Source organism: Gigantopelta aegis, chromosome 10, assembly GCF_016097555.1.
Source record: "Gigantopelta aegis isolate Gae_Host chromosome 10, Gae_host_genome, whole genome shotgun sequence".
Classification (NCBI taxonomy): Eukaryota; Metazoa; Mollusca; class Gastropoda; order Neomphalida; family Peltospiridae; genus Gigantopelta; species Gigantopelta aegis.
Window position 1 is genome coordinate 21,236,599 of NC_054708.1, and position 12,601 is coordinate 21,249,199.

The 12,601-nt window shown below is 37.9% G+C and overlaps 1 protein-coding gene across 1 annotated transcript in view; it reads left to right on the plus strand.

The window, feature by feature from the left end:
- Window positions 1-12,601, plus strand: part of LOC121383530 — a 45,416-nt gene that overhangs the window by 19,307 nt on the left and 13,508 nt on the right. Inside the window, exons 11-14 of the mRNA XM_041513617.1 lie at window positions 3,405-3,499; window positions 9,155-9,253; window positions 10,255-10,396; window positions 11,561-11,967. Of these exons, the coding sequence (XP_041369551.1) occupies window positions 3,405-3,499; window positions 9,155-9,253; window positions 10,255-10,396; window positions 11,561-11,967 (743 nt within the window). The remainder of the gene's footprint in view (window positions 1-3,404; window positions 3,500-9,154; window positions 9,254-10,254; window positions 10,397-11,560; window positions 11,968-12,601) is intronic.

The following is a 12,601-nucleotide window of genomic DNA, read 5'->3' on the forward strand; positions in this document are numbered from 1 at the left end:
GCCATTAAGTGGCTAATACGCGCATGTTTGCTTATTGGATGGATTGAAAACATAATTTATCCAACTTACTTAAATGCGTATGTGATATTCGAGTCATATACCCATGCAGCTTAACTGGATGTAAAATTAATTTATCATCCAAAGGCTTTTGTAGGAGAAATCACTTCTTATAATCTTGATTGGTCAAATTTTAATCACAAGACATTATTATGTTACGTCACTGTGTGTGTTTCAGTGCTAAACCTATCATTAATGACGCCACTGTCGTTCTGCTAGTTAACGAGTCTACCGCTGCCAAATATAGTGACATTCAACCCATATTACTGACATTGTTTACAATTGTCGCAGATGTCGCCTCATTTGGGTTCCTTACCATTGTGCCACATGGTGAACCTTGGTATTTTACACAGACACACCATTCTAGCATCTCAGCCGACCCATTCTCTGATTTTTTTTCTCGTTCAAACCAGTGCCCCACGACTGGTATATCAAAGGCCGTGGTATGTGCTCTTCTCTGTTTGGCAAAATGCATATAAAATATTTCTTGCTACTAATGAAAATGAACAAATAGCAAGTTTTCTCTGAAGACTACGTGTCAGAATTATCGAATGTTTAACATCCAATATCCGATGATTAATGAATCAATGTGTTCTAGTGGTATCGTTAAACAAAACAAACTTTGACTTTCACTCTAGTTTATATAATTTAGGGGCGTTATACCGTGCTTCAGTTGTAAACATGTTATTCCGACTGATACTAGTAAAGGTTTACGACACGGGTTTGCACTGGATGACACAGCATCCATAAAATGTTTGAAGTTTAAAAGCTATGAATGTTCTGGCTCCGATTCATGCGCACATATAAATTTACAGTTAGACATTTTAACCGAGTCACGTTTTGTAAATCCGAGTGAGAATGAATGAATGAATTCAGTAATAAATGCATGAAAAGTGTGCTTGTTTTGTTTAACGACACCACATGAGCACATTGATTAATTAATCATCGGCTCTTGGATGTCAAACATTTGATAATTCTGACTCGTAGTCATCAGAGGAAACTCGCTACATTTTTCCTAATGCAGCAAGGGATCTTTTATATGCACTTTCCTAACATACAGGAAAGCACATACCACGGCCTTTGGCCAGTTGTGATGCACTGGTTGGAATGAGAGAAAAAACAATCAGTTGAATGGATCCACCAAGGTGGTTCGATCCTGCGACGCATGTATATCAAGCGAGCACTCAAACGACTGAGCTAAATATCGGCCCCTAATAAATGAATGAACGAATGAACGTAGAGATGGACGGAAGAATGACCAAACGGAAAAAAATTAATGAATGAGTGAATGAATGAACGAATGAATGAAATAAAGAAAAAGAGAATTAATTAACTAATTAATTAATTAATTAATTAACAAATACTAATATTTTAATTATCCCTCGAAAGTCATACGTCAATGTCACATAATTCGCTGCTGTAAGAAATATTTCAGACAGGATGAAACATTAATTCCATATTTAAATTTCCCGATTCAAATAGAATTCCCCATGGAATATCATCATATCCCATTTCGAAATAATTCCCTCAACAGAGAAGCATTTCCCCATGAGATAAATAATTCAATTAAATATAATTCCCCTTTTAAAGATGATATTTTTAAACATAATTTTCAGTTGAGAGGAATAGTTCATTTAGCTCACTCTTGCATGTTTAAAGAAGAAAAGTATAACTAAACAAAAATATTTAAAGCAGATAAAAAGGTTTTTAAAATCCCCAACAAAAAGACTGAAAATGGAAACGTCTTTAACACTTCAAAAAGTTTTTAGTAGTAGGGACTCGTCTATATACACTTTAGCACATACACAGCTTCTAATACAGCAGTCGCGGCGCACTGGTTGGGAAAATCAGTGGCTTCGCCGAGATGCTTCAGTCAAAAGACTCAGGCCTGCGCTCTTTGCTACATCAATGTAAAGCGCTCGCCTTAATGTGCGGTCAGTCTAGAATCGATCTCCAGTTAGTGCACCATAACTGGTATACCAAATGCCGTGGTATGTGCTATCCTATCTGTGGGATAGTGAATATAAAATATATAATGAAAAAAACACATAGCGGGTTTCCTCTCTCATAATATATGTTAAAAATGACCAAACATTTGACATCCAATCGCCGATGATTAATACCAATGTGTTCTAGCGGCGTCCGTTAAACGAAACAACACTTTTTTTTTAATCCCTTCAAGAGGAAAATGCCTCTCAAAAACGATTGTCATGAATCAGAAAACTCTCTCTCTCTCTCTCTCTCTCCTCTCTCTCTCTCAAAAGTTCTTGTGTTGTGTTTCTCTCTGTCTATATAAATATATATAATATATATATATATATTTTTTTTTTTTTTTTTTTTTTTTTTTTAACCTCAGCAATCAATACTCAGATTTGTACTTGTCAAAAGGATATGAGATGAAATAATAATACATTTACCTGATTTTCTATAACTGGGTGTAGGCCACAACGTGTATACAAGAGTTAAGGATATTGTGTCTTTTATATCTATCTCATACATGCGATAACAATAACTTACAATTGGGTGGTGCGTTTGCAATAAACTTCAGAATAGTTGAGATACCTAATAAACAATGACGTCTACGCATTTCTGAGAATATAATGTAACAGTTCTAAATCGATCTATAATTTCTTCCTTTTACCGGTAATCCAACAGTTTGGTTTGTTTAACGACTCCACTAGAGCACATTAATCGTCGGCTACTGGATGTCAAACATTTTTAATTCTGAAACGTAGTCATCAGAAACCCACTACACGTTTCCTAATGCAGCAAGGGATCTTTTATATTCACTTTCCCACAGACAGGAAAACACATACCACGGTCACTTTTAATAAAGTTTTTTCGTAACACGATGTTTATAAATGTGAGGTTTAATGCAGTTTCAATGAGTTTTAGAAGAAAACGAAGAAGGAAAAAGTATGATTGCGTTAAACAACGAAACCATCTCTCTGGTTGGTTAAAATGTATTGTCAACGTTGCAAAAATAAAAATAGCAGTTTACGCATCTGTTGTCAGTCTCATTTGTGATTCAAAACGCTGTGCCAGGAATTGGTTAAGCACGTTTATAGTTTACACATTTCAATTCCACTGCATTCTCTCTGATTCATGCGTTAATAAATATTCAGTAGTCAAACTTCCAGAAGAATCTGCGCTGCGGGGAACCGTTATTTCCGAAGCAGGTTGTAATAGCTGCAAAGGTTTAGCGGCCCATTACTTAAAGTAGCCCGCCTCTACAAAGTTTATTACACCTGTAATCCCCAACAGAGTGAATTGCCTGCCGCCTTTTATCATTCATTTTGAATTTTTAAATGACCATAAAAATTGGACACAAAATTGTAATGAAATAGGCAGCGTGCACTGGGTGTTAGTTTGTTGAACGTTGCCTGGCCAGATAGCAGGCTACGAAACGTCGGTTTACTTCTGGCTCCGTATTCCCAACCAGGTAATAGTTTCTTTCTTTGTTCTGTTTTGTTTTAAGAAAATAATATATTGTATTATATGGAGTTCTAAAGGAGGGTGTTACTATGGTTGTGCCGTAGGTAAACAACATAATCGTTAATATCTTCCATGTGTAATAGTTTAATTTGCGATCAAGCAGACTTAAAGGGACATTCCTGAGTTTGGTGCATTGTAAGATGTTTCCGACTAATAAAATATTTCTACGATTAAACTTACATATATAATATATTTTCTTGTTTAGAATATCAGTGTCTATACTCAATGTGTTTCTGATCGTCTTAATATTTGTAAGAAACCCAAACTGGATTTTGTCTTCAAATAATTTCTTACGTAAAAAAATATTTTAGGAAATAAAATGAAATTTAACCTTGTACAAATATTAGAACGATCAGAAACACGTTTAATATACAGCCACTAATATTTTATGCAGAAACATATATTTGATATAAAATTGCAGCAAATTCAGGAATGTCCCTTTAATGTTAATATTGCTACCGCTTCTTTGCTTCATTAACACGCGTTTTGAGTATCTCGTAATGTATGAATTTAAGTAAACCCTGTCTAAATTGGCAGCAGTAGTTTTGCTATGTTCGCTCCAAGTCTTAGAAAAATTATGCATGTTGTTTGAGCATTTAATACATACCACAGAACTGAATAACATGTTATGGTACCGGTTGTATCGTTCAGACAGTGTAGGAGTAAAATGCATGTGTTTTTTTGTTTTTTTGTTTTTTTGCTAAACTATTATTTATTCCGATCTCAAGAACACTCGTTTTGTTTTCCATTTTCTGATATATGATACCCTATCTAATTAAAATTAGCTCCAATATTACATATGGATCTAACAGCAGCTCGTTGGAGCACATGTTCAGTTGACTTTCATTCGACCAATCAAAACCTTACTTGCAAAATCATGCCAGTGATTTGAAAATAATTTGAAAACAGTCGGGATACGAAATAATTCGGGTGAATTACGAAGTATGCCGGAAACTAATTTCAATATAAAATTTTATATAAAATTCCTTTCAAGACGAAAAAAAACCCGTGATGATATAGCCATAAAATCTGTTTATACCAGTATACAATCCAGAGTTTATTACTTCACTTCACCCCCCCCCCCCCCCCCCCCCCCTGTTTTTTCAATCTTGAAATAGACCAACAAGTTCGTCTATTGCATAAATAGTCTCGCTAGGTATTTTTAGAATTTGTATGCTCCCGAATAACGCTATAAAAGGCGAAGTGCAATTGGTCGATATTTAAATTGTCAGAGGCTGAATCCGGGGTGGGCGTGCCTGAACCCTCGTGGATAGGGGCACGTAAATATAGTTACCCATACCATACCCATAAATTGTTATTTATAGATGAAATGTCACCTGGGCATGGGAGTCCACGCAATGCTGTTAGAACTACTGGTATTTAAACCAGTAGAGCTAATTTTAATTAAATTGTATGATACCTGGTTTGTACAAAATGAAACAAAAATCGGATTATTAAACGGACGATGCGCATGTGCTTATTTGCACGCGTACGATTGTGGATGTTTTTCCTTTGTGTGGAGGGGCGAGACGTACCCATGTGGTAAAGCGCTCGCTTGATACGCGGTCGGTTTGAGATCGATTCCCGTCAGTGGGCCCATTGGGCTATTTCTCGCTCCAGCCAGTGCACCACGACTGGTACATTAAATGCCGTGGCATGTGCTATCCTGTCTATGGGATGGTGAATATAAAAGATCCATTGCTGCTAATCGAAACGAGTAGCCCATGAAGTGGCGACAGCGAGTTTCCTCCCTCAATAACTGTTGGGTCTGACGCGATATAACATAAATATAAAACTGTGTTGAGTGCGTCTAAAATATACCATTTCCTTCCCTCTGTGTGTGCGTGTGCACGTGTGCGTATGTGTGCTGAAAATGTGTGTGCGCGCATGTGCGTATGTGTGCTGAAAACGTACTAAAAAAACATAATGTAAAACTATTTTATTTGATATTACTCTGTATGGAGGGTAAATTTTTTAAACAACCTGCCATTACACCACGATAACAACACCACACATCTGGCGTAGCCGAGGGGTTGGGGTGACATATCCCCCAATTAAACCATGTCAACTTTTATATATACATGTCTATCCATAACACAATTCATAGTCAATGTGGTTAGCCCCTCAATATGGTTGTCCCCAGAAAAACTAAATGCACCACTCCCAGTTAAAAGTTAATGTTTGTTTTGTTTAATGATACCACTAGATCACACTGATTTATTAATCATCGGCTATTGGGTGTCAAACATTTGGTCAGTTTGACAGTCATAGAGAGGAAACCTGCTACATTATTCTATTAGTAGCAAGGGATCTTTTATATGCACCATCCCACAGACATGATAGCACATACCACGACCTTTGATATACTTGTCGTTGTGCACTGGCTGGAACGAGAAATGGCCCAATGGCCCCATCGACGGGCATACGCGTACGAGACAGGGCGCATGGGGAGCAACTGCCCCCCCCCCCCCCCCCCCCCCCAGTGCTGGAGCACAACCTCAATATTGGGCAAAAATGATACAGATATTGGGGCAAAATGTGCTAACCTGAGAGCTTAATACCATGTATTTCCATCATTATACCCTCACAATTAATCGTAATCCATGTAAAAATACGTTTGTCGTTTGCAACCCTGTATAGCTGTTTGGTAGTAATGCTAATATGAATAAGTGTTGTTATCCAGATTCAGGCATTTTTGTTTAATTCGGGAAAAAGCCATCCTGCCCCACCCTCTACTAAAAAATTAGAGTCCGTACGCCTATGCCGACGGGGAGCGATCCTAGACCGACCGCGCATCAGGCGTGCGCTTCACCACTGGGATACGTCACCACCACCCAGTTAAATATGGCCATAAGATCCCCTACACTTTACTAATAAACGTGTCTTTAACGACACCTGGTGCCGTGGATCGTGATATTGTAAAGTGTTTATAGCATTAGGATCATTAGGCAACAAATCACCGTGATAGAGACAAAATAAAATAATAAAATCCAAACGTAGGATCATCAAGTAATAAAAGCATCAAACTGATTACAACACTGGTGGTGAGTGTGACTGGAACACACAGGGGGCTGTCGGACACTGGGTAGATGATAATTATCATCAATACAGCCGATTTAGTAGGACCGAAATCGTACACGTAGTAGTGCAATCCCCGTTATTATTTAAACGTCTTTATTCACAGTGTCGGCTTTTTGGTGGATACTTGCCATTTTCCCAACAGTAGACACCATAACACAATCTGTTTGTGGTGTATGACACATAATTATACCCATTTACACGTTAAACACCGGACTCGGTGGTGTCGTGGTTAAGTCATCGGACATAAATAATGCTCGTAGGTACTGGGTTCGCAGCCCGGTATCGGCTTCCACCCAGAGCTAGTTTTAACGACTCAACGGGTAGGTGTAAAACCACTACACCATCTTCTAGTTGAGGTGTGTATCCAGGACAGCGTGCTTCAACCTTAATTGGATACAAGCACGAAAATAAGTTGAAATGAACTGTCGGCTTTTTATGGATGCTTGCTGTTTCCCCCAACATTAGACGCCATAACAAAATCTGTATTGTGGTACATGATACAGAAATATATTCATTTACATGTTAAGATTCCATTCAATTCAGAATTAGATGTGCATTTATTTCATTCGACCGGCCTCGATGCCGTCGTGGTTAGGCCATCGGTCTACAGGCTGGTAGGTACTGGGTTCGGATCCCAGTCGGGCATGGACTTTTTAATCCAGATACCGACTCCAAACCCTGAGTGAGTGTTCCGCAAGGCTCAATGGGTAGGTGTAAACCACTTGCACCGACCAGTGATCCATAACTGGTTCAACAAAGGTCATGGTTTGTGCTATCCTGCCTGTGGGAAGCGCAAATAAAAGATCACTTGCTGCCTGTCGTAAAAGAGTAGCCTATGTGGCGACAGCGGGTTTCCTCTAAAAAACAGTGTCATAATGACCGTATATCTGACGTCCAATAGCCGATGATAAGATAAAAAAAAAATCAATGTGCTCTAGTGGCGTCGTTAAATAAAACAAACTTTTTTTTCATTTCATTCGAATGTATGTTTCAGCCATATATGAGTCAGAAACGAAAAAAGAATGAATGAATGTTTAACGACACCCCAGCACGAAGGGTGTCAAACTATGGGAAACGAATTTTTTTTTTTTTTTTTAAATCCCTGCACACATTAAATCGATCGCTTTTAAAAATATTTTGATTCAAGCTTAAAGCATTCCAGTATCACTGCCATATAAATATGCTGTGTCGCTAACCATATTCAGCAACTTTAAACGATGAAACAATCCTAGACCGACCGCGCTTCGAGCGAACGCTTTACCACTGGACTATGTCCCTCCCCAAGCACATAAGGAATTAACTGTTATGAACTTAAGGTGATCGTAGCGCTAAAATTACCTGAAGTGCAAAAGGAAGTAACTGTTATGAACTCAAGGTGATCTCAGCGCTAAGATTACCTTGAGTACGTAAGGAAGTAGCTGTTATGCACTTAAGATAATTTTAGCGCCGAGATCGTTCAGTAAAACGGGGTCCAGCACGATAAATGCGTTCTTCTTTGTTGGAAGACTGACAGTCGGAATGATAAACTCAGTGGAGAAATGACTCAGCACACTAGTCGGAATGATTACTTTGCCTTGCACCACGACTGGTATATCAAAGACCGTGGTGTGTGCTATCCTGTCTGTGGGATGGTGCATATAAAAGATCCCTTGCTGCTAATCGAAAAGAGTAGCCCCTGAAGTGGCGACAGCGGGTTTCCTCTCAAAATCTGTGTGGTCCTTAACCATATGTCCGACGCCATATAACCGTAAATAAAATGTGTTGAGTGTGTCGTTAAATAAAACATTGCCTTCCTTCCTTTATTATAGTTTTTTGGAATACCTAAATCTAAATAAAGTGTTGTGGATTTTGATTTTGGCTTTTAGGGTGGGTTTTAATTATTAATATTTTGTTATTTTATTTTATTTTATATTTTTGCGGGTTTTTTTTTTTTTTTTTTTTTTTTCTTCATCTTCCTTTTGGTTGTTTAGATGATTTTTATGCTTTATTGGCCCTTTTTTCTTATCGTTTTCCTTTTTTAGTGTGTACGTTATTCTCTCTTTTTTTTGTCACCTGTATCATTATATATGTAAACATTTTGTTATAGTTGCTAGACCGGCCTCGGTGGCGTCGTGGTAGGCCATCGGTCTACAGGCTGGTAGGTACTGGGTTCGGATCCCAGTCGAGGCATGGGATTTTTAATCCAGATACCGACTTCAAACCCTGAGTGAGTGCTCCGCAAGGCTCAATGGGTAGGTGTAAACCACTTGCACCGACCAGTGATGCATAACTGGTTCAACAAAGGCCATGGTTTGTGCTATCCTGCCTGTGGGAAGCGCAAATAAAAGATCCCTTGCTGCTAATCGGAAGAAATGCCCATGTAGTGGCGACAGCGGGTTTCCTCTCAAAATCTATGTGGTCCTTAAAAATATGTCTTAGGCCATATAACCGTAAATAAAATGTGTTGAGTGCATCGTTAAATAAAACATTTCTTTCTTTCTTTCTGTGTTTGTTAACGATAACTCTTTTTTTTCATTTCAAGCCATGCTCAAGTTGTGTGTTCTGCTTGCGTTGTCTGTTATCAACGTCGTGCACGCTGACTACTTCGACGACTACATCAAAACACCATTCGATGAATTCGGTGAGTACAGCTAAACAGACATTCATCATGCCTGTAGTGATAATGATACTGATGATCATATATTTCATTTTCTGTACGTTTCCATACATGCTGTATAATTATATACAAGTAATCCAAAACTGTAGCTACTGTTGTTGACGTCCCGTGCTGGTGACGACAGCGATGGTGATGATGATGGTGATGATGACGACGACAATGATAATAACATGATGATGATGACGATGATGACAATGACAATGACGACGATGACAATGATAATGACAACGACGACGACTATGATGATGATGATAATAATAATAATGATGATGATGATGATGATGATGATAACATATATATATATTTACTTGTCTGGGGATTATGGTTGGCCATACATTTACAGATAATTAAAACATAATTGGAATTTTAAGTGGTTTGCTAAGCAAGTACTACCGCATACTGGCTAAGTACTATTATTTACTATTTCACCTAGAAAAACTAAATGAATCATGTGCCATTTAAAATCAGTCGACAGTAAATTTAGTTTTTCTTTATGCAGTTTATGTTACAATTTGTATTCTATTCCTGATTTACCTGCATTTTTTGTTATCTACACTTAAAATAATAAGTTATAGTTTGCTTGTCATCACTGACGGAATGTAGCCACGTTGTACTACACAAACTGTACTTATAAAACAAAATAATAATGGGTTGAAATATTGCTTACAGTAGTTACCCAGGAGCTTTTAGCACTGCGCTTCCTTGTGGATATTTTACTTTTTGATTTTAGGGAAACACATACGTCAGGTCATAGGTTTTAACATGCACATTCAGAACAAACTGTTGTAGCACACGCCTGTCATGGGCGCAGGTGTCGACTTTCGCCGGCTCCTCCGGCTAGGACTTGTTATTCATGCTAAAGCACAGAATAAAAATGTCGTATTTATATATACAGATTTTAAGTGGAATGCTGTCTTAACAGGTTAATCATGCACTTAAGTGTTCCACTTTTGTATAATTACCAGGATTCCCTATTCTAAGCGACCGTGTCGCCGAGATGGCAGCAATGAAGTCTACGAAACTGGGATATGGAATAGGCGAGCTGAGAAATGGCTTCCACAGCAACCCGTACAACAACGCTTTCAACCGGCGCCGATACAAGAGATCGTAAGTAGTACTTTGAATAGAATTTAAAGGGACATTCCTGAGTTTGCTGCAATTTTTAAGATGTTATCGACTAACAGAGATTTTTTTAACGATTGTAATTACATATCAAATATATTTTTCTGCATAAAATATTAGTGGCAGTATATTAAACGTGTTTCTGATCGTTCTAATATTTGTACTAGATTAAATTTCAGTTTATTTCTTAAAATATAATTTTTTCGTACGTACGAAATTATTTAATGGCAAAATCCAGTTTAGGCTTCTTACAAATATTATGACGACCAAAAACACATTGAATATACAGACACTGATATTCTAAACCAGAAAATATGTTTAATTTGTAAGTTTAATCGTAGAAATATTTTATTTGTCAGAAACATCTTACAATGCAGCAAACTCAGGAATGTCCCTTTAATGTTTCCGTATGGAGTTCTCCTCTGCGTCATTAAAATAGCAGATGTTTTACATCGCGTGATACTACTGACGAGAAACCTTTTTTAAAAATCTGGATTTAAGATGGAATGAAACCATCACATACCATGTCATGAAGTGTTGTCTTTAGTATAGTATAGCTTATTAGCTTTAAGCCTTCCAGGTCACAGTCATACATTTTATATACAAATCATTAATGTTTGAAAAGTGGTGCATAATTGGAGGATGGACAATTAAATATGTTGAGAACGTACACATGATGCATTTTAAAGATATTTACCAACATTACATTATTCTTTTCTGTTTTGAACAGACAATAATTGCACAAGTTTAAACACAGATAGTTTGCGCCAGTAGTATTTCTTAATACATATTGAACGTAATTGCATCTACTAGTGTTGTGTTAAAATGACAAGTCAGTGTATTAACTATCAAACACAGAACAAAATGGTGTTTTATATATGTAGAACACATCAGGATATGTTTTCTCATGTAAGCTATTCGGTAATACTACTACCACCATCACCACCACCACCACCACTACTACTACTGCTACTACTACAACCACCACTACTGCTACTGCTACCACAACCACTACTACCACCACCACCACCACCACTACTAGTAGTACTACTAATATTACTACTGCCCCTTCAGCCACTACTACTACTACTACTACTACTACTACTACTACTACTACTAATTTTTATTTTCACCCCGCTAATGTTTCAGACTTGACTTCGTTGATTTCGAGAAGTTCCCGTCTAACCAGGATTCGTTCCACCAAGCCTCTCTAACAAACGACGCCTTCGAGCCTCATGATCCGTTCCAGACGAACTTCGTCAAGATCAACGACAGGATGCCCTTCCTCAAGGACCCAGTGAAGGACCAAATCCACGATCCTTCTACGTCATTCTCCAATGACCCATTCCAGGGTCCTGCTACGTCTTTCTCCAAATTTCCCACTGACTCGCTACCGGCGGCAGTCTCCAGCTTCAACTGCAACGAGGACCCGGTAACTTGCGATCCCAACGCCAAATACAGGACGTATGACGGCCACTGCAACAACGTCAACAACCCTAAGTGGGGAGCGTCGATGCAGCCCAATGCCAGATTGCTGGATCCACAGTATTCAGATAGTAAGTCTTTAATGTTTTGTTTAACAACACCACTAAAACACATTGATTTACTAATCAATGACTATTGGATGTCAAACATTTGGATATTCTGACATATATTCTTAGAGAAGAAACCCGCTACATTTTTGTTTTTCGTTAGTGGCAAGGGATCTTTCATATGTACCATCCCACAGAAAGAGTAGCACCTACCACTGCCTTTGATATATCAGTCGTGGTGCATTGGCTGGAGCGAGACTCAATGGGTCCACCGACGAGGGTCGATCCTAGACGAAGCGTGCAGCTCTTTACCACTAGTTTATGTCCTGTCCCCATTATGACATGCTAGACTGAGGTTATTCATAACCTTTTTCAACTCCATATCTTTTGTAGTAGTACTTAGCTATATAAGTGACATAACAATGCAGAAATGTATATTAGCAATGCTAAATACCCCCTAGCATAGACTACGTAAAGGGTGGAGTAGAATTCCCATTTCTAGGAAGCCAAAATGGTATTACAAAATATACCAATGTTTAAATCATATTAAGAATATACATATGTACAACATACCAATGTCGAAAACCTAATAATCATATAAATATGTACAACATACCAATATCAAAATCCTATTAAGCATATAAATATGTACAACATA